This window comes from Myxocyprinus asiaticus, chromosome 25, assembly GCF_019703515.2.
Source record: "Myxocyprinus asiaticus isolate MX2 ecotype Aquarium Trade chromosome 25, UBuf_Myxa_2, whole genome shotgun sequence".
Classification (NCBI taxonomy): domain Eukaryota; kingdom Metazoa; phylum Chordata; class Actinopteri; order Cypriniformes; family Catostomidae; genus Myxocyprinus; species Myxocyprinus asiaticus.
Window position 1 is genome coordinate 2,803,294 of NC_059368.1, and position 26,707 is coordinate 2,830,000.

Here is a 26,707-nt window from a genome sequence, read left to right on the forward strand (position 1 = left end):
GCCTGGGTAGCCCTGGAGTCGTGAGTTCGAATCCAGGGCGTGCTGAGTGACTCCAGCCAGGTCTCCTAAGCAACCAAATTGGCCCGGTTGCTAGGGAGGGAAGAGTCACATGGGGTAACCTCCTCGTGGTCGTGATTAGTGGTTCTCGCTCTCAATGGGGCGTGTGGTAAGTTGTGTGTGGATCACGGAGAGTAGCATGAGCCTCCACATGCTGTGAGTCTCCGCGGTGTCATGCACAACGAGTCACATGATAAGATGTGTGGATTGACGGTCTCAGAAGCGGAGGCAACTGAGACTTGTCCTCCACTACCTGGGTTGAGGTGAGTAACCGTGCCACCACGAGGACCTACTAAGTAGTGGGAACTGGGCATTCCAAATTGGGGAGAAAAGGGGATAAAAAAAAAGCTCAAATGTGACCAAAAGTAATATTTTCGTAATGTATGTAGTTAGAAGGTCCCCTTTATAATTAACAGCATTATCTGTGAGAGAATTGCTTTTAAAGGTAAGCAAAAGGGACATTATAACTGAAATGTACTCGTATCGGAATCGCATCAAGAGCTTGGGAATCGTATTCGAATCGGGAAATCTGTATCAATACCCAGCCCTAATTGAGAACTACACTACTCATGATCCTGAAGAGACAGATCCATCAATCAGTGCATCACAGCAAACAAAGCTCGCCAAAAGAGCTCTGCAGTGACCGCCCACTTCCATGTGAATGGCGCGGTCGAGTCGCTCTCCCTACACTCTCAAAATACTTGTATATTTGGAAATATCTGGATATTTTGAAATGAAATCAAACTATATTGTTCAAAGATTTACATTCAAGCAGGGACCCGAGCCATATCTAGAGAGCATAACATTATTAAGACTTAGGGGTGGACTCTTGGTGGATTTTTTCACAAATTGGACATCAATAATGAAAGGACAAATAGCCAAAATGCTCATCTTACTATCCCAGTTTATTGAAATGCATTTTGGTACGGCATATCCAATTCCTCATTCGTACCAAGTGACCCCGTGGCTTCCCACACTCTACTTGCACTGACGTGAAGTCCAGATTTACAGCAGAGAATTTTATATAAGACGGACAGCTATTGTGCCTTAGAGATCTATACGAGTGGTCCTAAACTGGTTTTGCTTCATATTTTATATTTGGGACCCAATACAGTAACAAAATCTGTTTATTGTACATCAGTAAACGAAAATGTCATTAAAACTGAACATTGAACTGTATTAAATTTATGCAAAATTATACCAAACCTAACCCTACCCTTACTGAAAAGGACAATTGACGGTTATGCGAATGCATAAACGACAGCAGAAGGTTTTCTTACGTGATTTATCAGATTAAACACTTGGCCAAGTATTGTATTAGTATTAGCCATATTTCCAAGTGGCAGGTGAATTTGTGCCGAAATGCCTTTGGTGTCAACAACAGAAGTTACAGGAACTGTTTTCCACTCCCATTTAAAAGTTTATAAGCCTGTTTATTTAGCTATTGTAATGATGCACGATTATATGGCTCATTGCATTTTATATGCATTTAGCATTGTTTTCTTCCTTACTGTCCATAAACTTATCAGGACAAACCTGCAACCCAACAGTTAAGAACTGGTACAATAGAGCAATACAACAAAATACAATTACAGTATCAACAGTATTTACTGTGGAATAGTAGCAGTGAATGTAGATCCCTAAATCTGTCTACAGGCCATTAATGCATCTGTATATTACGTGTGTATGTAGGTAACTTTTCTTGATTGTAATCAAATGTGCAATGGGTGTACATTCAACACAGAGCCCCCAGTATTGAACGCCCATGAGGGTTTTGATTTTAAAAAACAGCTGGAATGTGTGTTTGAACGGAGTGATGTAAGCCACATATGGTGTTTCCATGAAAAAAAAAATGTCTCTCCACTCACAGGTAGTTTTAATTGACTGTTCGGCTCTTAAATGTAATCCTGATTTACCCTTTTACTCTGGTTTTTCTTTGTCTTTCAGCCCTCCAAGGCCCTTTCGGTTTCCCAAAAGGTAACTGCTGTTTCTATCTTTGAATTATTTGTAGACACAAGATGACAAAAGCGGACAAAAGAGATCTGATTAAGTAAATAACTGCACTCTGTAATTGTTATTAGCATAGCTTAAGTTGTTTTTTTGTTTTTTTTTTACGTTTAATATGAAAAATACATATTTAATTGTAAGTATAAATTATATATTTAATTATGCATTTTATATTTAATATTAAACGTTTCATATTAACAAAAATGAAAACAATAATATAAATTAAAAAAACGTAATTAATTAATATGTAACTACTTATAGTAAATATTTAATATATTAATAAAAAAAATAAACATTCTAAAGAAATGAATTAAATATTTTAATATGAAAAAATATATAATTTTAAATATTAATTAAATACATTTATTTTATGTTTGATATGAAACAATGTTTCTTTTCAATAAAAATAAAAAAATGGAATAAAAATATAAATCAATAGAAATATTTACTCTTAAAATATATATTTCATTTTAAATACGAATAATATTTTTATATTTAATATTAAACAATGTTTCATATTAATAAAAATTAAAACATTGAATATAAATATTAAAAAAATCACATTTTAAGATTTAATTCATATATAACTATAGTTAACATTTTATATGACATACATGTATAGAAACATTCAATATAAATTAATCAATAACATTTAATTTTAAATATTAATTATATTTATTTTATATTTGATATGAAACAATGTTTTATTTTAGTAAAAGTTAAAACATTGAATTTAAATGTAAATCAAAATATTTTGTATGAAAAATCATAATTAAATAAAAAAATCATATTTCATTAATATGTAACTATTTGTTTGGTATTTGATATGAACATATACAGTATACTAAAAATAAACGTTCAGTATAAATTAATAATAATTAATATGAAAAAGATATATTTATTTTATATTTAATATGAAACAATGTTTCAATAAATACATTGAATATAAATGTTATTTAATTAAAAGTACTAATAGAAATGAAATATCATGGACATACAGTATATACAGTATATATAAATATATATCCTACATGTTGACTTTTACTAGATGTTTGATGTATGAACCTCTCTCTCTGTTTCAGTTATGCTGAGCTCATTGCTGATTGGCCGGTGGTGGTGTTGGGGGTGTGTACTCTGCTAATCGTGGTTTGTGCTCTGGTCGGTATCCTGGTGCCCGACCTGCCGGACTTCTCAAATCCACTGCAGGTGAGCAGCAGCAATATTTCATGTCTTCTCTTTAGAAAATAAAATGTACAGATGGTACAGTGGTATCAGATGCTAAAGCTATTGTACTTTGACATAAAATATTGACATTTCCCTTAATAGGGTTTTGAACCAAGAGGCACTGCAATAGGCCAACGACTTGTAACATGGAATAACATGGTGAAAAACACAGGATACAAAGCAACACTGGCCAACTACCCATTCAAATACGCAGATGAGCAGGCCAAAAGGTAACACAGTCTATTTGTTATCTGATAGCCGTATTTTCCTGTGCTTGTTCATCCAGAAAAACATTTGATGAATGATGTCACCCAAAGGAGGATCCTCAATGGGCCCTGAAATCTTGGCTCTCTGAGGGTTAAACTGCCTCTGTAATGAGAGCTTTGTTGGCTGTATCACGACTCATCTGATCCAGATCATTGTGAGCTGGATTACAGATCATGACAGAACCTGTCTGAAAGAGAATGAGAGCGTCTGTATCACACAACTGCGTCTCAGCATGTGCTCTCGCCATCTTCCCTCTGATTAAAAGACTTTCTGTTTTTGGGACAGGATGCGCTGTCAGCAGCATTCCTGCTCTTTGTCAGCACAGATGAGAAAGGTCATTTCAATCGCACATCTCTAATAGCAACAATGTGAGGAGGGTTTGCCCAGACTGAAATTGCATGCTGTCTCGTAATAATTGTTGAGGAATTTTCTGCATTAAGGCAGACTACATCCAACAAGGATTAGAATGTGAGTCATTAACCACAAGGTTTTGGGGCTATACTTGGATATAACTTTCCCATATAGAGAACATTAGTTTAGCATGTGAGATCCATGCGTTACATAGTACAGATCCCACTGATGAAAGTACTTGTCAATTTTGTTTTGTTCAGAAATTGTTGAATAAATTGTTTAATTTGCAAATACTATCCTGTGTTTCAGTCACCAAGACGGCCGTTGGTCAGAGGACCACTATGACAGAAAGAAAAGGCAAGCCGAGTGGGATTTCAGTAAAGACAGTTTCTTCTGTGATGTACCGGGTAAGTTTGTATCCTTTTGATCTGTCTGTCTGTCTGTCTGTGTAAATCTAATCATGTATGTGTGTCTATAACTATAAAGAAACTCTAAAGTGCATCCTAAAGAATCAACATATCCTACAAGTGAGACTAGGCGACATTAGCTCAAATGTGCCACCTGGAGGACAATAGAAAACAATTTTAGAACCTCGTTTTTGTGTTTAATCACTTTCTCTCAACAGGTGACAGTTATTCCAGAATCGTCTTTGCCTCTGCGGAGGGGAAGAACTTGTGGAATATACAGGCCATACAATCCATGTGCAATTTTGACAATACACGGGTATGTACTGTCGTTGCGAAATTCAGTTATACAGAGGGTTATCTTTTTTCTTTCTTTATTTTTTTATTTTGAGTTTCGCATTTTATTTAGTTTAAATAAAATAGTTTAATAGTTAAAATAAATAGTTTTTATTTTGTTTGTAACTTTTTCATTGCTCGTTTTAGTTTTCATTCCTTATAGCCTAACACTGCATCACAAACAATTTCTGTTATGAAAACATGCATAACACTAAACCAAAACATGCAACAAGTGAACTGTGATTGGTTGTTTTACATGGCAATCATGCAGCCGCTACTTGTCTAATTGGGCGTTTTTGTTTTTTTGTGGGGTTTCGTTTTGAAAGAAAACACCAATTTTACCAGAAATACCAATACACCAAAATACAGTTCAGTTGGACCATCCAAAATTGATTGAAAATATGAGAAGTAAAATAATTTTCTGTGTATTTTTGTACAGATTTTAGTGCACATTTATAGTTTCAGCTTCTTTTGCAATCCTCTTTATTTTTATTTCATGTTCCACAGTTAGTTTTTAATCTTTGTAATAGTTCATTTAAACAATAATAACCCTGATTATATCAATTGCAGATTCATACAGTGGAATAAATGTGATTTAGAAATGTGTGTGCTGGTGTTTTACTGTCTTTCATGTCTGCTCTTTCAGGTTCGTTCTCATCCGCAGTACCTGGATTTGTGTCAGCGCACCACTGCTGCCTCCTGCTGTCCAAGCTGGACGCTTGGGAATTATATAGCCGTCCTCACAAACAAGTCTTCCTGCCAAAAGATCACAGAGCGAGATGTTTCCCATACCCTAAAGATCCTGCGATCCTGTGCCAAGTATTACCACAACGGCACCCTTGGCCCCGAGTGCTGGGACATGAACACCCGCAAGAAGGACCTGAAGTGTGGCAACGTGCCTCGAAAGTGTACAAAATACAATGCTGTGTATCAGATCTTTCACTTTTTGGTGGACAAAGACTTCCTGAATCCAAAGAACACAGACTACCTTCCACTGAACCTGAAATATAGCATGCTGTTCTCTCCAACCGAGAAAGGAGAAACAATGATGAACATTTACTTGGACAAGTTTGAGAACTGGAACTCATCGGATGGGATCACAACCATCACGGGAATCGAATTTGGCATCAAACATAACTTGTTTCAGGACTATCTACTAACGGATACCATGTATCCCGCAATAGCTATCATAATAGTGTTAGTAGTCATGTGTGTCTACACCAGATCAATGTTTATCACCCTTATGACCATGTTTGCCATCATCAGTTCGCTAATCGTTTCATACTTTCTGTACCGCGTAGTCTTCAGCTTTGACTTCTTCCCCTTTATGAATCTGACCGCACTCATCATACTAGTGGGAATTGGTGCTGATGATGCATTCGTCCTCTGCGACGTATGGAACTACACAAAGTTTGACAAGCCCAACTCGGAGCTCTCTGAAACCGTTAGTGTCACGCTTCAGCATGCAGCGCTTTCGATGTTTGTGACCAGTTTCACGACGGCTGCTGCCTTCTATGCCAACTACGTGAGCAACATCACTGCCATTCGCTGCTTCGGCGTGTACGCTGGTACTGCTATCTTGGTAAACTACATACTGATGGTCACCTGGCTGCCAGCTGTGGTGGTCCTGCATGAGCGATACCTGGTCAACCTCTTCACCTGCTCAAGGTCTCAACACCAGCAGACATACAGCACCACAACATTTTGGAAAAACCTGTGCCAGACAGTCAACAAGTGTCTTTTTGCCATTTCAGAGGCCTCGCGGATTTTCTTCGAAAAAGTATTGCCTTGTGTCGTGATCAAATTGCGCTACTTGTGGCTATTGTGGTTCTTAGCCATGACGGTGGGTGGTGCTTATGTAGTATGTGTGAACCCAAAAATGAAACTTCCATCTCTCGAACTGTCCGAATTTCAAGTATTCCGGTCCTCGCATCCCTTCGAACGCTACGATGCAGAGTACAAAAAACTTTTCATGTTTGAACGCGTCAACCACGGAGAAGACCTCCACATGCCGATCACCATCATTTGGGGAGTAACTCCGGTTGACAACGGAGATCCCCTGAACCCCAAAAACAAGGGTAAACTAACTCTTGACACAACCTTCAACATCGCAAGTCCTGCCAGTCAGGTGTGGATTCTAAATTTTTGCCAGAAGCTGAGAAACCAAAGCTTTGTTTTCCAATCTGAGGAGCAAGACTTTACCAGCTGCTTCATGGAGACCTTCAAGCAGTGGATGGATAACCAAGACTGTGATGAAGCTCCAGTCTATCCCTGTTGTAGTCAGTCTACGTTCCCTTACAAACAAGATGTCTTCGAGTTGTGCATCAAACGGGCCATAATGGAGCTTGACCGAAGCACCATCTACCACCTCGACAGCAAGACGCCAGGGCCGAGGTTTGACATCAATGACACAATTAGAGCAATTGTACTCGAGTTTCAAAGTACCTACCATTTCACATTGGCTTATGAGAAGATGCATCAGTTTTACAAAGAAGTGGACACCTGGATTGAGGAGGAACTGAGGGAGGCTCCTGAGGGACTCAGCTACGGATGGTTTGTTAGCAACTTGGAATTCTACGACCTTCAGGACAGCCTGTCGGATGGCACTCTAATTGCTATGGCACTGTCTGTGGTGGTAGCCTTCAGTGTGATGCTCCTGACCACCTGGAATATCATCATCAGCCTCTACGCCATCATCTCCATTGCTGGATCCATATTTGTCACGGTTGGATCACTGGTGCTTCTGGGCTGGGAACTGAATGTGCTTGAATCGGTGACCATTTCGGTTGCTGTAGGGCTATCAGTGGACTTTGCCGTCCATTACGGCGTAGCGTATCGTCTTGCTCCAGAACCAGACCGAGAAGGGAAGGTGGTTTTCTCCTTGAGCAGGATGGGCTCAGCTATAGCCATGGCAGCTCTCACCACCTTTGTAGCTGGTGCAATGATGATGCCATCTACAGTTCTGGCATACACCCAACTCGGCACTTTCCTGATGCTGATCATGTGCATTAGTTGGGCCTTTGCGACATTTTTCTTGCAATGTATGTGCCGTTGTCTTGGTCCTCAGGGTAATTGTGGACAGATTCCTTTGCCAAAGAAACTTCAGTGTTATACCTTTGCAGAGCATGTGCCTGAAACTCAGTCCAATCAGAACCAAGGCAAGCTTTGCTACTCAAGTAAGTACCAGGTAGATAACCCAAAAATAGAGGGTGGACTTGAGCACTATGAACTTGAACCCTTGGCGCTCAATGTTAGAACTGATGAAAAAGCCACCATTGAGGAACTGCAACCATGTACACAACTGCAAAATGGAGTTTTGCATCACGCAAGCTTGTGTGCACCCAACACTGACCTAAGAGAACCAATACAAAATCTTGAAAATGGCTTACCAGATACAGAACTTCAACATATTCATCCGTACACATACAGTAGAAGGTGCACATGTGAAAACTCTACATCTCTGTATATGAGGGACCGACAAAGGACATACCATCCATGCAACCAATCTGGAGAATCCTCATGTAAACAGTTAGTTACCAATCAATTAAATTTGGGACACAAGCCTCAGTCCACACCGGACGAGACGCACACCGAATGTTACATGAACTGTAGCCACATCCATCATTGCTCGCAGAGTCAAACATCAAGGCAGGCCAATCACAGATATTTTCCTGGTGGATACAGCATGCATGCCATGCAACTTCTGCATCAGGAGTTGTTGTCAGATATGTCCGTGCAGGACGAGTCTCATATTAGGGCATATGGCCTGAATTCGGCTTTACCGGAAAGCTTAAACTTTCCAGCTCACATTCAGTGTTGTGCAACAACGGACTCAACTAAAGTCTGTAGACTTAATCATGATAAAGTGGACCAAGTGTTAAGTTCTCGAAGCCCTCAAAAAATACCATGGAACCATGTAAAGACGAAAGTAAATGGCACTTGTGTTTTGATTCAGGACAGTCGTGAGACTCAAGAACATCTTCCAGCCGTGCCAGAAGAAAGTGCCAAATGCAATCAGAAAAACAAAGACAATAACGAGAGGGCAGAGCCTGTCTCACCTAAAAAATTTAGCTGTTTTAAGAAGACTGTAAAAGCTAAGTGCAATTCTGTAGAATATCACAAGCCAAAAACCAGCGTGCCTACTATTGCCATTCATTCAAAAGCCTCATCTGAGAGTATATGTTAGTGTTCAAATTGAGAAAGTTACATTAAAGGTATAGCTCACCAAAAAAATTACAATTTTGTGGATCAGCATTTACTGAGTAATTATTACTTTCCAGAGGGGATCAAGAGGGGGTCAATATTTCGCCTTTTGATTTGGAGCAAAACTACAGGTCAAAAAACATTATAGACAGCCCAACACCACACAAAATTTTTTTTGGGGTTTTTTTTGGACATCACAATTGGCATATAATGCAAAAAGGGGTGCTGAAATCAACTGGTTTCATTACTAGACTTACCTATCTCTGTGTAAATTTAAAATGAAGATGCTGACATGTTTCTAAGGTTATCTTTTTTTGACCAGCAGTTTTGTTCCGAAATCAGGCGAATAATTTCATTTCGGCCATCCTCTACAAAATAATGGATTACTCATCAAATATTAATGCTTGGCATTTTAATGTCTGGCTTTCATCATCATTTATGTGTATATTCCTTCAGAACAAAGTTGATGAAACATTGAATAATTCTAGTCCAGCTATCCCTTCAATGAAATATCAGAGCATATTACAATATTATTTCTCTGCAATCAAGTGGGAAAAGCAAATGGTTGATTCCTAATACTTATGTCCAAGTAAATTTTGAGTTCAAAGAGTTTAGTTCATATTTGTAAACAAAGTCTGGTTATAAGAGGCATACATTTCCCCACATGCTGTATTCTCTTTGTAATATATTTTTTATAATATCTAGCCACAGGCCATCAAAGTTTCATACAAACAGAAAAACACATTCAGAGTTTATTTTCCTGCACATTTCATATGAACATGTATATATATATATATTTGTGTGTCGTGTATGTATTTGAGTCATGCACTTTTCTTTGTTGATGCTGATTTAAATGTTTCACCTATAAAGTTTTAAATAATTTTACAAGTAAACTCCTGTAGTTTCTTTCATGGTTATATTTGGATGGATTGGTATTAAGACACTGCATTGTTTCAAATTCCTCACTTCCTTTCAGATGCTTTGGTGGTTCAAAGGCAGCCAAAATCTCCACCTTCTGCAGTGTGCTAACATTTACATTTGCCTCGAGACTTAACGGAAATTTTGTCACGACAGCCAAAAATATACTGAGTAGGAAATAAATGGATCCAAATCAGGGACAAATCATTTCAGTTCGTTCTGAGTAAAAACAGTATTTTTTTTCATTCCGGTTCAGAAGTTCTGCAGCCTTCTTTCCAAATGGTAACTGGTTAGAACAAAATTAAAGAACGATTAATAACGTTGTTTTTAAAATGACAGTACAGTGAGTGGTGGTGGCGTAGTGGGCTAAAGCACATAACTCGATCCCCACAGCCACCACCATTGTGTCCTTGAGTAAGGCACTTAACTCCAGGTTGCTCCAGGGGGATTGACCCTGTAATAAGTGCACTGTAAGTCGCTTTGGATAAAAGCGTCTGCCAAATGCGTAAATGTAAATGTACTCTGCGCTAAGGGGTAGGTGAAATACCAGTTGGAGTGTTGCCAGATCTAACAAGAGGAACCAGCAACCTGGTCTGGAAAAACTTGCCTCTCCAAAATAAGCTAAAATAAGCAGTTAAATGTTTTCCTATGAGGTGGATTCATCAGCATAGAAATCATAACAAGCAGTTAATTAACAGTTAAGTATAATTAACTGTAATTACAATTATAATTACATTACATATTTGCTTCTCAGTCAAAACCTGGCAGCATCAAATCTGTTTTAATGCATCATATCTTACAGTAATTCAGTGAAGACTTGGAAACAACTAAGTAATATACTTTTTACCTCTAATAATGTTTTCCTTGTATCTGAATTAGCCGTGCATGTAGGTGTAGTAATTATACAAAAAGGTCTTCATTCACAGAATGGGACATCCACAACAGGCGATTAGGCAAAGAAATGTGTGATGCAGCAGTTTCCTTCCGAATCAAAGTACACGTTTCATTTTTACGGGCACCATGAAGTCGTGTAGTTCTAAAAATGTACTTTGATAAACCCTTTGGCCTTTAGTTTCATGAAAAAAATGATTAGAACGAAATTAACCAGGTATAACCGAATACCAGCTTTTAAAAATAACATTTTCGCTCCGGAACAATTGAAAATCACTTTGTTCCCGTTTTCGGTTACGTTCTGCAAAAAACTTCCTTGAACCGTTTTTAGTCCCTGTGCCAAATACTACTATGAAACACTAAATTGTTAATATTCACACTCTTCTGCGTAATCTGCTTTTAGTTCTTAGTACTTTTTACATAACAGCCATTCATAAGTGTGATGTTAAGATTGTTGTTTCAAAAAGCAGAAAGGAAACAATTTGTTTATTGGACACATGCATTTTTTGATCTCTACTTTAGGAGTGTTAGGAATTGTCCTGTCGGTATTAAAAATGCTTTTTTAATATAAGACGATGACATAACGTGCTAGCGCCTCAAACACCAGCTACATTGTGCTGAAACAAGTGTGCTGTTTGTGTTGATGCAACATGAATTTTTTGTCAGATCCATTATCATTCTCATGAAATGATTTTTTTTCCTCCCCAATTTGGAATGACCAATTCCCAATGCGCTCTAAGTCCTCGTGGTGGCGTAGTGACTCGCCTCAATCTGGGTGGTGGAGGACGACTCTCGGTTGCCTCCGCGCAATCAGCGCATCTTATGACGTGGCTTGTTGAGCGCGTTACCGCAGAGACGTAGCACGTGTGGAGGCTTCACGCTATTCTCTGCGGCATCCACGCACAACCTCGTGCCCCACCGAGAGCGAGAACCACATTATAGTGACCATGAGGAGGTTACCCCATGTGACTCTACCCTCCCTAGCAACAGGGCCAATTTGGTTGCTTAGGAGACCTGGCTGGAGTCACTCAGCACGTCCTGGATTCGAACTCGTGACTCCAGGTGTGGTAGTCAGTGTCGATACTCGCTGAGATACCCAGGCCCCTCTTATGAAATGACTGAAAGATAATATATTGGATATATTTAAGCTTTACTTTTTTTAAGCTTGACAGACATGGTCATTATGAACTGGCAAAAAGTTAGAGGTCCTACAAAAATGTGTTCAAGAAGAGAAGTACAGCATACAGGTTTAAAATGACATGGGAGTAAATAATTGCACAATTTCAATTTTTGGGTGAACTATTTCCTTAAGCTAATATATTCCTGAAGAACAAGTGTATCTTGCGCAATGTTTACATTACAAAGTTCAGTGAATTCAGAGAAAAACATGCAATTCTCCACAATGCAACAGTTATTGAATACATCTCAGACATATGTACTGTAAAATCTATCATACACTTCCATTGGAAAAAGAACTATCAATTATCTGATTCATATGTAGATAGTTTGACAGATTTAAAGTTCATGTCTAATAATAAGTGAGAGATTTAGTCCCCCCAGCAAGGTTTAATTTCAGCAGATAAAAATCAGTAGAATTTGAATCACATAAATGGAGTAAATACAGAAATTAAAGGAAGACATCTCATAAGGGTTTCAGAGACAAAAAGGCAACCAGGGACAAATATCATGGATTCATATACTCTCTTAGTGTGTGTGTGTGTGTAAGTAAAGAAACTAGACATTCGATCATTGTTTGACAAGCTAAGAGTGGAACAGGACTTCTTACAACCTCCTGTCACCGAATTCACAGTGTATATCGATGTGATTAATAAGGAGAAAACTAACTTTGGTGATTTGCCCTTAAATATAATCTGCTAAAAGCATTTGTACTTACAAAAGGTCCACATGACGGACTGCTGCTGAATACCCTTCAGTTCATTGTATGTTCGATACATTATCATAATTACACTGCAGTGTCTGCATGACCATGTGCTGTTTCAGGCTTTGTTTCAGCATGCTTGCCTTTTACTTTTGATTGATTAATCTTGATGTCTTTTCTGATTTTATGTAAAAGCTGGTCATAAAACCACTCTAAGTCCTGGCTGTCTTCGGGCCAAAGAAGGTATCTTCTGTTCTCGATGTAAGATCTTACTTGTTGGAACTTCAGTAACCTGTACTGGGGTATGTTCCCCACAACCAACACCACCAGAATGTCCTTAAGCTCGACTAGCATCCTGCATTGAGCCAGCGTGAAGGTTTCCAAGCACCAGCCGTCCTTCAGGAAATGTTCAGATACCACACAGAGTGTTTTGCGACTACTCTGGATAGCGTTTCGCATGTTGGAAAGATGGTCCTCTCCGGGTATGAAGTCTCGCGCCTCGAAGCAACAGTGGAGCACATTCTGTTCTGAAAACTGAGAGTCGAATCTCTTCAACAGTGCTCTCTCCACCCATTTCATGTCATTGGAACTGAAGCAAAGATACACATCGTACAAGGACTGGTCAGGTTCAGGCTCCTCTAGCTTTCTACCCACAAGTTTGGCAGTAAGTCTTTTGTAAAGTTTGAAGATGTAGCCACGACAACAGACGTAAGCGATGGCACTGGTAGTGAGTAATATGATCAATGCAGTACAGCAAATGAAAAGCACAAGCCTCATTTTTTCAGTAAACTTCTCTTCTTCCTCATCCTCACATTGTATGTTTGATGTCAAAACAGAAACCATGTACTGATCCTCAGGACTAGCACATGTCAGATTTGCAATCGGGTGATCAAAGATGATGTTGGTTTGATTTAGCCACTTTTGGAAATCCCTTAGGTTGCAATCACAATGGAATTGGTTGTTCAAGAGGCTGAGGTCAGTGAGGGTGCTAAAGAGATTTGGATCCACTGAATGAATGGAATTATATTTAAGATTTAGAATTTTTAGACTTTTAGGGAATATACCATTAGGGAAGTACTTCAAGTAGTTGAAAGACAAATCTAAAACTATCAAAGAGGTGAGGTCTTTGAAAATGTCTTTAGGGAGTGACTGTAGAAAGTTGGAATATAGAAAGAGCTGTTTTAATTGGTGAAGATTGTTAAACATATCTAAACATTTTCCTTCTGACCAGATCACCTCCATACCTGTAAGTCCAAGATCAAGGATTTGTAGTTTTTGTGAAAGCACAACATATCCCTCATAACAATTCTGAAACGCGTTACCATAGAAAATGAGTTCCACAATTTGAGGACATTCCTGTAGTATTGTGTACAGATCTGACATGGAAGTTAGTTTGTTGGACTGCAGACCGAGGGCTGTTATATTTCGAGCAATGCTGGGTAGCTTAAACAAAGTTGTAATTTTGTTGTCACCCAAGAAGAGCTCCATCAGGTTTGGAAGGCTTGCAAGGTTATATACAGATTTGAGAGCATTTCCTGATAAATTCAGACTGAGTAGATTTGGGAGCCCTTGCAAAGACTGATGTGCAAGCATCCACAAATGGTTATAAGACAAATCAAATACCTCAAGTTTCTGTAGATTCCGAAATGTTTTCGAATCAATAGTACCCAGGACGTTTTTGGACAGGTTTAGCATTCTTAAATTTGTCATACCCAAAAATGCATCGTTTTCAATGACGCTTATCTTGTTTTGGGCTAATGTAATATGTTCTAGATATGCCAAATAACTAAATAAAGAATACGACAGAGCAAAAATATTGGATTTGGACAGATCGAAAATCTTAATACCACTCTCCTCGAGACCCTTGAATGTGAGGTTTTCTGGATCCTTCGTATTATGACCAGAAGATCTGCCCATGCTACTATTACTAAGTATAAGACTTTGTATTTTGATACCCCTGATAGCATTAAAAAATAGTTTCGCCATGTTTACAGTAAAGCCATTTACAGATAGATCCAATGTAGTGATGGACATGTTCTTAAATGGGTTTCCACACTTGTCCCATCCTGACCAGTTCTCGTTCATCTCATGCAGTTTCATTGAGGACAGTTTGAGAAGAGTGAAATGTTTACCCTGAAAGCTAAGGAGGTCTTCCTCACAGATGCTCCTGATGTTTGTGCGAGAGAGATCCAGTGTGTGGAAACTTCTCATGTTTAAAAAGAACAGGGCCAGTCGGATTCTTTCGATTTTATTACCACGTAAGACGAGCACCTCAAGAGACACCAGAGGTTTGAGGAAGTCCCTATACAGAATGGAATCATCTAAATCACACTGTGTGAGAGTGAGATTTTTAAGGTTAAATAATCCATTAAAAGCACCGTTCTCCAATTGAAGCATGTGGTTGTAGCCCAGCTGAAGTGATATTAGACTGGAGAGTCTCCTGAATGTATTGTTTCTGATCACAAGTCCTGGTGTTTGTTGCTCCATCTTGAGGACTTGTAGACCTTCAAGACGAGAAAAGGATGTTTCATTGAGTTCAGCAATATTATTGTTACTCAAGTCCACATTATTTACATATGCTGGCAGATCTGGCACCTGATGAAGACTTCTATCTATGCAAACAGCGACAGAGCCATCAACTGAACACACTGAGGTGCATTTCACAACTTCAGAGCTGATGCACATTCCAATGAGTATCAGGGATAATGTATGTGTTGTCACCATCCTGAGATCACTGTGAAAAACAAACATACAAACAAAATCATTTGTTTGCATTGCTAAATATGTAACCATTAAAACTGTGATGTTTTATGGTACGTTTTAGTCCTTTTTTTTGGAGCTTGACAGCCCCTGTCTCCATTTACATTTTTTGTATAGAAAATTCCACAAAATAACACATTTTAATACACAGGGTTGAAACAACATGTGGATGGCAATTGTATTTTTGGGGTTAACTATTCCTTTCAAATTTGTGTTTCAAGTTTCTACATGTATTTGATTAAAAGAATAAGTTGAAATGCAAAGCAAATGTTCCCGACAGTAACTTCAGCTCAGACTAAAACCACAAAACTGAATTTAGACGTCTAAAAGAGAGGCTACTTCTGTTGAACATGATTGTTTAACAAGTCCAAAGTTCAGTGACTTTAGAAGAAGAAACAAATAGTGCAGTAAACGCTATTATTGTAAATGAACGTCTTATTGAAATATGTCCGAAACTGCCACTACAAAGTTCATTTACTCAGCAATAGTTTAACATCTTACCGTGTTGGTCACCAATCCATAGAGTTGCTCTTTTCAGCGGAGTCTTAAAGATTGTTAAATGTGATTGTAGTTTGAATAACGTAACATTACGAGACTTGTACCGTCTTTCCTCACGTTTGGTATGGTGATAAAGCCCCAGTTCCTCCGCTCTCTCTCTCTCTCCTTGTTTCACTCGTGTTTCTCAATAGCAGTAGAAAACAACTTTCTGACTGTGACTCATTTCCCGTGAGAGCTCTTCTTGTGTAACTTCTAAACTTAAGCTCCACTCTTGAAATTAATATTAAGCGTTTAAAATAACTTTTTAACGACTTTATGTTGTATTCATAAAATAAATATAGAATTATAGCTATTGCAGTCATGTATTTAGATTATTATTATATTTTTTTATTTTATTTTATTTTTTACACTTTTTATGAAAACAAATTAATTCCGCTTTTTTTTTTTTTTTTTTTTTTTTCTCCCCTTTTCTCCCCAATTTGGAATGCACAATTCCCAATGTGCTCTAAGTCCTCGTGGTGGCGGAGGATGAATCTCAGTTGCCTCTACCTCTGAGACCATCAATCTGTGCATCTTATCACGTGGCTTGTTGAGCACGTTACCGCGGAGACCTAGCGCGTGTGGAGGCTTGACGCTATTTTCCGTGGCATCCAGCACAACTCACCAGGTGCCCCACCAAGAGCAAGAACCACATTATCAGAATCAAAATTAGCTTTATTGCCAAGTATGCTTACACATACAAGGAATTTGTCTTGGTGACAGCAGCTTCCAGTACACAACAATACAAAAACAGCAACAAGCTGTTTAATTAAAATAATTAAAACTGAATAAAAAATAGATAAATATTGAAAAGAAAAAAGTATATATAGAATACACAATATATATATATATATATATATATATATATATATATATATATATATATATATATATATATTATAGTGACCATGAGGAGGATAACCCAATGTGACTCTACCCACCCTAGCAACTGGGCCAATTGGTTGTTTAGGAAGCCTGACTGGAGTCACTCAGCACACCCTGGATTCGAACTTGCGACTCCAGTTGTGGTAGTCAGCATCTTTACTTGCTGAGCCACCCAGGCCCCCAATTCTACTTTTTCTGTATAAATATAAAAAATCGATTTCTACGATTTTACGATACGATTGTAAACCTGAAGCAAAATGCAATATTATTAGAATAAGCTTTAACAGAACAGTCAGATATACACTGATCAGCCACAACATAAAAACCACTGACAGGTGAAATGATTTACATTGATTATCTCATTACAGTGGCACGTGTCAAGGGGTGGGATATATTAGGCAGCAAGTGAAAAGTCAGTTCTTGAATTTCATGTGTTGGAAGTAGGAAAAATGGGCAAGTGTAAGGATCTGAGCGACTTTGACAGGGGCCAAATTGTGATGGCTTGACAACTGGGTCAGAGCATCTCCAAAACGGCAGGTTTTGTTGGGTGTTCCCGGTATGCAGTGGTTAGTACCTACCAAAAGTGGTCCAAGAAAAGACAACCCGTGAACCGGCGACAGGGTCATGGGCGCCCAAGGCTCATTGATGCGCGTGGGGAGCAAAGCCTAGCCCGTCTGGTCCAATCCCACAGAAACTACTGTAGCACAAATTGCTGAAAAACTTTATGCTGGCCATGATAGAAAGGTGTCAGAACACACAGTGCATCGCAGCTTGCTGCGTATGGGGCTGCGTAGTCGTAGACCGGTCAGAGTGCCCATGCTGACCCCTGTCCACCGCCGAAAGTGGCTACAATGGACACGTGAGCGTCAGAACTGGACCATGGAGCAATGGAAGAAGGTGGCCTGGTCTGATGAATCACATTTTCTTTTAGATCATTTGGACAGCCGGGTGCGTGTGCATAGTTTACCTGGGGAAGAGATGGCAGCAGGATGCACCATGGGAAGAAGGCAGGTCGGCGAAGGCAGTGTGATGCACTGGGCAATGTTCTGCTGGGAAACCTTGGGTCCTGGCATTCATGTGGATGTTACTTTGACACGTATCACCTACCTAAAGATTGCTGAAGACCATGTATACCCCTTCATGGCAACGGTATTCCCTGATTGCAGTGGCCCCTTTCAGCAGGATAATGTGCCCTGCCACACTGCAAAAATTGTTCAGGAATGGTTTGAGGAACATGACAAAGAGCTCAAGGTGAACCCTGGCCTCCAAATTCCCCAGATCTCAATCCGATTGAGAATCTATGGGATGTGCTGGAACAACAAGTCCAATCCATTGAGGGCCCACCTCGCAACTTACAGGACTTAACGGATCTGCTGCTAATGTCTTTGTGCCAGATACCACAGAACACCTTCAGAGGTCTTGTGGAGTCCATGCCTCGACGGCTCAGAGATGTTTTGGCGGCACGAGGGGGACCTACACGACATTAGGCAGGTGGTTTTAATGTTGTGGCTGATCAGCATGTGTGTGTGTGTGTGTGTGTATGTATGTATATATCCAGCAATTGTTTACAGACAGATTGTTTCACTTTTAATTGACTATATCACAATTCCAGTGGGTCTGAAGTTTACATTCACTAAGATAACTGTGCCTTTAAGCAGCTTGGAAAATTACAGAAAATGATGTCAAGCCTTTAGACAATTAGCCAATTAGCTTCTGATAGGAGGTGTACTGAATTGGAGGTGTACCTGTGGATGAATTTTAAGGCCTACCTTTAAACTCAGTGCCTCTTTGCTTGACATCATGGGAAAATCAAAAGAAATCAGCCAAGACCTCAGAAAAAATTTTGGACCTCCACGAGTCTGGTTCATCCTTGGGAGCAATTTCCGAATGCCTGAAGGTACCACGTTCATCTGTACAAATAATAGTATGCAAGTGTAAACACCATGGGATCACGCAGCCATCATACCGCTCAGGAAGAAGATGCATTCTGTCTCCTAGAGATGAACGTAGTTTGGCTTGAAAAGTGCAAATCAATCCCAGAACAACAGCAAAGGACCTTGTGAAGATGCTGGAGGAAACAGGAAGATAAGTATCTATATCCACAGTAAAATGAGTCCTATATTGACATAACCTGAAAGGCTGCTCAGCAAGAAAGAAGCCATTGCTCCAAAACAGCCATAAAAAAGCCAGACTACAGTTTGCAAGTACACATGGGGACAAAGATCTTACTTTGTGGAGAAATGTCCTCTGGTCTGATGAAACAAAATGGCCATAATGACCATTGTTATGTTTGGAGGAAAAAGGGTGAGTCTTGCAAGCCGAAGAACACCATCCCAACCGTGAAGCATGGGGGTGGCAGCATCATGTTGTGGGGGTGCTTTGCTGCAGGAGGGACTGGTGCACTTCACAAATTGATGGCATCATGAGGAAGGAAATTATGTGGATATATTGAAGCAACATCTGAAGACATCTGCAAGGAAGTTACAGCTCGTTCACAAATAGGTCTTCCAAATGGACAATGACCCCAAGCATACCTCCAAAACTGTGGCAAAATGGCTTAAGGACAACAAAGTCAAGGTATTGGAGTGGCCATCACAAAGTCCTGACCTCAATCCGATAGAACTGAAAAGTGTATGAGCAAGGAGGTCTACAAACCTGACTCAGTTACACCAGTTCTGTCTGGAGGAATGGGCCAAAATTCCAGCAACTTATTGTGAGAAGCTTGTGGAAGGATACCCAAAACATCTGACCCAAGTTAAACAATTTAAAGGCAATGCTACCAAATACTAAAAAAGTGTATGTAAACTTCTGACCCACTGGGAATGTGATGAAAGAAATAAAAGCTAAAATAAATCAATCTCTCTACTATTATTCTGACATTTCACTTTCTTAAAATAAAGTAGTGATCCTAACTGACCTAAGACAGGGAATGTTTTTTACAAATAAATTTCAGGAATTGTGAAAAACTGAGTTTAAATGTATTTGGCTAAGGTGTATGTGAACTTCTGACTTCAGCTGTATTTATATATATATTTGCATTTCCATTTCTATCATTACTTGAAAAAAGTGCAGGCTCACAGAATTAAAAAAGCAATGGTCAAGCGAAACTACATTGACAGAGACGGACTCATTGCCAGTTTACAAGGGTAAAATTGCTCTTACATATCGTTTTTCAGAGTTTTTAAACCGAGACATCAAGTTTAACGGAACAGCATAGTTACAAGAACGGAAATGATGCTGTTTTTATTTATTGGCAGTCTAAATATGGAGAAATAGATTCCCCTGCAAGACTGTGTACTAGTGGTAAGAAATCACCAATCTGTTGTTCGCTACATCTAATTAAAGTTAATTGTATTATCAAATTTAAAATGAAAAGTAGTTTGCCATCTGTGAAAGCTAAAAGGTTAATTGGATGTCTTGTTACACAAGGGTGCACGTGAAGGCCATTCATTTATTTTAGACATGAATTTATTTGACAATTAACTGGTTTGAGAAAGTAGCTTCTACCATGGTAACCAGGGAAGGATTGCAGCACCAAAACATAGACACTAAAGCATTATAAAATTACCACATTATCAATTGATACTGTCAATGCTAATGTGAAATGTGATATTTGCTTTTTAGACATTTTTAGCAGGCCAGCATTTGAGTGTGACTGGTAATAATTTCTTATTTGCGAATCTCTGTGCCTCAACCTGAGGTTTATGCCTCGCTCAGTGGTGAAATCAATGATAGATCATAGTTTTGCTTCTTACAGCGCTTGAAAATACAACCTTCCAGCTCTGACCTTCACTCAATTCATCCTGGAAGATAACAGGAATAAGTGAAAATGTTCTGAAAGCTACGGACACCGATGTCCTGAGAAGCAACAGGGACATCATGATGTCCATCGAACAGAAACTGGAGGTACAGTGCTGCAACCTAGTCTCACAGAATGAATGTTAATATAACGACATTTTTCCAAACTGACTTTTACATGCCACGTTTTACTTTTCCCAGCAGTTTCCTGGTGAAATGAACACTTGAGACAACTATGCATTTTATTCACTTTCACACAAATCACGAGGGCAACAGCTGATTATGACTTTATAAGTACTTATTTTTCACTCTATTACTCACACATTGCTATGTCATGATATTGAAACGCATACTCTAACGCATCATTTGAAATACAATATATTATTAATGCTTGTATTACAGACCCGCCTACGATTACACACTTATTCCATCGTGTTTAGCTTCAGTGTTAGCTCAGTTGATAGAGTGTTGGACTTTCGACTCAGAAGACCAAGGCTGGAGCCCAGCCAAGCACACAAGTAGACACATGAGACGAAAGTGCCATAGAAGCGACACAAAATGACGCATTTGCTTCAGAAAATGTGCTAAGCACCCTCAAACGGACACTAAAGTACCCTCAATTGAACATCATTGGTGCTTTATTGCATCTTCACTTGAACTACTAGAGCACCCTCACTAAATTCAGAAGCACCCTGAGAGATTTTGATCTGGAACCAGGCCTGCAACATTCAGTTTACCTGACCAATGGTAGAAAGTGGTAGTGTTTGGGAAACTTTATTTTTGCAATTTCGTATTGTGCCACAAGTGCCACAAAAATTACACACTGCACTGTTAATGAGAGATAACATCAGAGAGAGAGAGCCTTGTGTTTAATACAAGCTGAAACAATAGAAATCTGTCGGCACCTTGAGAAGGTTAAACAATGTTTTCATATGTGTGGATGCTACGTGTAATTATGAGAAAGGTTATACCTGCGGGCTGTGTGTTTGACTCCCTTGATTTAGAGACTGCCCTTTTAATGCCAACAATGCAATTTGTTGTTTATTTTGAGCAGCGAGAGAGTAAAGGAAAATAATATGTTCCCATATGGTGACACCTTACCAGAAGGATAAATTGATACCAAAAATACATATTGCTTAGATTCATCCACTCCCTTGTTAGCTTTAGATTGAGACTGGTTGTTCAAACAGCTGCCACTCCTTGGAGGAGGATTAATTCTTTGTTACTGCGGGAAAAATAAAGTTGAGAAAGAGTGGAAGATCTTTTTGCAGACAAACAACTCGGCTGTCATGTTATGGATAATGGACAATGTGGTCCTTTAGGTGGAAAATAATCTCCTAGAAGAATTAATGAAAGATTTTGAAAGCAGATATAATGACCAACCTACACAAGAATTATTCAAATTTACTGCAAGCTGGACACAATTTCTCCCAGCTCAAATTACAGAAGGTGAAATACAAAAACTGGATTTGAAAGCAAGACAAGAACATATAGGGTTAAAGGGAAAACATGTGACTAATGGCTACAGTAAACTACAGAAAATGAAAACTTCACTATTGCACACAGTCAAGCAGTTCATACTACTACAGTAACCCTTTGAAGATAACACTTTTAACACTTTTCTATCAGAATGTATACAGTACACTCTGGACATGACATAAACATTAATAATATACTGCAGAAGACTTTCTAAGTAATAGTATTCTCCCAAAATTAGCAAAAGAAGATCTTCTGTTTTTTCTAATCTCACAGTGAGCTTAATAAAATCTCACTTATGGTTAATGGTTGCACTCATTTTTTGGCACATTCCTTCACCACATTTGCATAGACCTCACAACCCATTTTACATCAAGAAAAGCATGTAAGATGGGATTTTATTTTATCATGAAATGGTGACATCAGCCATTTAATTGTGATGAAATTTTGATGAAAGATTGCAAATAATTTGTTTTCCTTTGGGATAAAAGGTGCAAATCATCAAATTATTGTAACATATATAGAATATGAATACAATAAAAAGACTGTAAAATTAGTGGTTTATTGGAATGATACTGTTTGGTGGTGGGTTAAACATTATAAGTAATATAAATATTAGAAAATGCATTTCACAGTGACAATGGTACTGTAAGAACTCACTAAAGGATATCCAGCTGTTTCACAATGGTTTAATGCCTCTTTCTTTTAAAGGAACAGTGTGGCAGGGAGGAGGGTGGGGCTGGGTTGTGATGCTGTGCACCCGGCCCCTAATCAGGCTAATAAAGCCCTTGAGAGGGATAAAGGCAACCGGAGGTGGCAGTTAGAGAGAGAGAGAGAGAGAGAGCTACGAGCAGCTGCCCTGCATGTGTTTATGTTTATGTCTTTTTGTTTTATTAAAAGATTATTTATATTGTTGAGCCGGTTCTCGCCGCCTCAATTCCATTGAACTTTGTTACACTGGTGCCGAAACACGGGTAGGAGGAGGGATGCGCCGCAGTAGAGTCCTCGCCACTATCATCCACCCCAACGGAGCAGCTGCAGCCATCCACCAGGGGACGGAGGAGCCCATCTGCCTGAGTGCAGAGGAACAGCCGCTGACCGCAAGGGGAGGAGGGGCTCCTAGCCGACCACCTGGAGTGGTCAGGGCCGCTGCCAGGGGCGGAGGAGACCCCTACCAGCCGCTAATACGCAGCGGGGTCAAGAGAGGACCGCCGACCGTGAGTGGAGAGGGGCTCCTGGCCGACCGCCTGGAGCGGGAGAACCGCTGTCAGGGGAGGGGGAGACCCCTAATGTCTGCCGAAAACGCAGCAGGGCACCCGGGGAGGCACGGCTGTCATCCACTAGATGGTGGAGGAGTGGCCGAGGACCAGGCTATGGCGTATCGGAGAACCGGCGAGTACGTTTTTGAAGGAAAGGAGGGAGGAGTGTGGCAGGGAGGAGGGCGGGGCCGGGTCATGATGCTGCACACCCGGCCCCTAATCAAGCTAATCAAGCCCTCGAGAGGGATAAAGGTGACTGGAGGTGGCAGTTTGAGAGAGAGAGAGTTACGGGCAGCTGCCCTGCATGTGTTTATGTTTGTGTCTTTTTGTTTTATTAAAAGATTATTTATATTGTCAAGCCGGTTCTCGCCTCCTCCTTTCCGTTGAACTTTGTTACAAACAGGAAATTAATTTAAAGGTCATTCTTTGGTCAGCTATGACTGCACTGAAAGATTGTTTTCTGCACACATGTGTAAATATTCGCTTTGCTGGGTTACCTTACTTGCTTTTAGTGTGCCTAATTAAAATGATGGGATTTGTACAGGAAATTAGGCCAGATGACACCAAGAGGTCACTCAAGGATAGATCAAAATGAAGACCACACAATTAAGATATGACTGACATGAAAAGTTTACATTTCCATATTTGCTTAATCATTTAGACAAACTGTGCAATTATGAGTACACAGGCAAAAAAAAAAAAAAATAAAAAAAGATTTCCACATTGTAAATTATATTTACCAAAACTTCTCAGGATTGCCAAACTGTTGTTGGCAACTTTTTTTTTTTTTTTTTGCAATTTTGAGGTTTATTGACACATCTTAAACAATGTACATATCATTGTTACCCAAAAACACAAGACCTGGAACCTCATTTCTAAAATGTACGTATGATCAGATTTGATCCTAAATTACATGGATTTGATCCTACATCACAAGTGAGGAACAAATTGGGATTTATAAAGGCAGAAACTAACTTGAAAATGTTCTTTTGCGTATGTCAACTGACAGGCATGTGTACTGCTCCGGTATGCCAGTGTGTGCTGACTTGATTTTTAGCGATGCAAATGCAAGCCAGTGACTGACTGAATTTATTAATAAATGAGTGAGCACGTTTACATGAATAAGAATATTCCAATATGAGTTTGAATGTGGTCTTATTTAGATTATTTATGCGTAATGTAAATGTTTTTATTTTGGACATCAGCTGTAAAAGAATATTTATTTAGCCCTATCTGCATGTTTCCATAATAAATTAATTTTGAGACCTACGAGATAACAGGCAGGTGTAATATACGGTATGTAATAAGTCAAGCACATTTGTGGAGCGAGGAGAGATTATAGTTAAACATAGGTAAATCAATATACAGATGGTTAAAAGCACCATAACAGTCTCATGTTTAAAACTTGCCTTCTTTTTTTTTATATCAGTTCACCCTTCAGCCTCTTGTCTGCTGATGTTGGCGACATAAATAAACAAATGAATGATTTAACAAAATGCAGTGTAATGAGTGACGAGCGAGCAGAAGAGAACAATAGGAAAAGAATGTGCATGAAGTTTATACAGAACATGACTGGCTGATGAATAACTGATGATAGGTTGTTGAATAGGCTGCATTATATGGGCAGACACCAGGAGAAAAATTTGCCAACTGCACAAGAACATTCCTCATGTATCAATGAATTGTATTCTGTCTCACCATATGTGGATATTTGTGGCCATTCTGAAGGTGTGATTTATAAAGTGGGATGCATTTAGGATTTTTTTTCTTGCATACAGACGTTTTATAAATCGTTCGAAACATTTAGGAAATTGTCGTACATTTACATTTAAGATCATTTTATGAACGTCTTTATAAACAGGGCCCCTCTGGCTATCTCAAACAGGAAGCATTCATCTCATCAGTGGCTTCTGGTTTTGGACATCTTGACTGTATTCAGGAAATGTGATGAAAGCAGAAGTGCTCCCATAACACAGATTCACAGCAAAATATAATGCATTATTTCATGCCAAACCCAGTAGTGGGATTGTGCAATATTTTTATAAAATTGGAGTAATTTGTAGAATAAGGTTTTTATTTTATCATTACCTCAGTTAACCGAGTTGTGGGAGCATAAATGGAAAAAAGGTGCGGATGTGCTACCAGCATAACTATCAGATTTGGTGTGAGGCTGTACTAAGCCCTAACCCTATCCCCCAACCCTAAAACTAAGCGAATATAGCATTGGTAGCACATCCTGATAGATAGAATATATTTTCAGGACAGCGGCCGTTTTTGGAATGTTCTTGGGCAGTTTTGGCAGCTATTTTTCTATATAAACAAGTGGTATATGAAAGTGCAGCTCCTATCTACTTGAATGGGGACCGAAAGACCGAAATCTTCAATGCCCAATTCCCAATGCGCTCTAAGTCCTCGTGGTCGCATAGTGATTTGCCTCAGTCCGGGTGGCGGAGGATGAATCCCAGTTGCCTCCGCGTCTGAGACAGTCAACCCGCGCATCTTGTCACGTGGCTTGTTGAGCGCGTTGCCACGGAGACATAGCGTGTGTGGAGGCTTCACGCCATCCACCTCGGCAACGATGCTCAATTTATCATGTGCCCCACCGAGAACAAATCACATTATAGTGACCATGAGGAGATTACCCCATGTGACTCTACCCTCCCTAGCAACCGGGCCAATTTGGTTGCTTAGGAGACCTGGCTGGAGTCACTCAGCACGCCCTGGGATTCGAACTAACGAACTCCAGGGGTGGTAGCCAGCGTATTTTACCACTGTGCTACCCAGGCCCCCCTGGGCCTTGGCACTTGAGGGGAATAGCGGCCCGGCATCCTGGCCCGTCGGCCGCGACACGTGCTCCAACCTGCGCCGGGGTTCCAAGGTGCGGGTCTGGTGATGCATCTAAAGGCCGAAACATACTTCATGAGTGCTTGGCCAATGCGTGGTCCCGTTGTACATACATTATGTGCACTCTTGTGTTGCTCTGGCGGTTACAAACCTCAGATCACTAGGGGGCAATAGATTTTTTTAGGCATGACCATGAAACCGGTGCTGTGTACGAAACCAGGAAAATGCTGACTTCAGAGGCTTCATACGGAGGCAGGATGAAAATAGGGGTAACCATCAATAACCAACTAAATTTCACAGACCATTTACATTTGTCAGACACTTCTATCCAAAGCAACTTACAGTGCACTTATTACAGGGACAATCCCCCTGGAGCAACCTGGAGTTAAGTGCCTTGCTCAAGGACACAATGGTGGTGGCTGTGGGGATCAAACCAACAACCTTCTGATTACCAGTTATGTGCTTTAGTCCACTACGCCACCACCACCACCACCAGACCACATCTCAAAGACAGCATGATCATGTAGGTTTACACTCTACAACATCAGGAAGATAAGACCCTTCCTCTCTGAACATGCCACACAACTTCTTGTTCAGTCACTTGACATTAC

At 39.6% G+C, this 26,707-nt stretch overlaps 3 protein-coding genes across 6 annotated transcripts in view; 2 read left to right on the forward strand and 1 right to left on the reverse strand.

Annotated features, from left to right (window-relative positions):
* The window catches only part of LOC127416295 (protein dispatched homolog 1-like), a 77,859-nt gene extending 69,020 nt beyond the window's left edge, over nt 1-8,839 (forward strand). For all 3 annotated transcript variants that reach the window (XM_051655562.1, XM_051655561.1, XM_051655563.1), the window contains exons 3-8: nt 2,005-2,034; nt 3,147-3,270; nt 3,391-3,518; nt 4,216-4,313; nt 4,532-4,629; nt 5,293-8,839. In XM_051655562.1, coding sequence (XP_051511522.1) covers nt 2,005-2,034; nt 3,147-3,270; nt 3,391-3,518; nt 4,216-4,313; nt 4,532-4,629; nt 5,293-8,832 — 4,018 coding nt within the window. In that variant the 3' untranslated portion in view covers nt 8,833-8,839. The remainder of the gene's footprint in view (nt 1-2,004; nt 2,035-3,146; nt 3,271-3,390; nt 3,519-4,215; nt 4,314-4,531; nt 4,630-5,292) is intronic.
* LOC127416300 (RNA-binding protein 25-like) overlaps nt 1-26,707 on the forward strand; it is a 204,042-nt gene that overhangs the window by 38,353 nt on the left and 138,982 nt on the right. The gene's annotated exons all lie outside the window — the stretch shown is intronic.
* On the reverse strand, nt 11,792-15,973 carry LOC127416299 (toll-like receptor 5). Of its 2 annotated transcripts, none has more exons than XM_051655567.1 (2): nt 15,799-15,973; nt 11,792-15,271 (listed from the first exon to the last, which is right to left on the reverse strand). In XM_051655567.1, exon 2 carries the CDS (start codon nt 15,259-15,261, stop codon nt 12,622-12,624), a length of 2,640 nt encoding a protein of 879 aa, XP_051511527.1. In that variant the 5' UTR covers nt 15,262-15,271; nt 15,799-15,973; the 3' UTR covers nt 11,792-12,621. The 2 variants fall into 2 exon arrangements, with proteins under 2 accessions (XP_051511527.1, XP_051511528.1); XM_051655568.1 differs by lacking the exon at nt 15,799-15,973 and having other exon boundaries at nt 11,792-15,041; nt 15,133-15,254.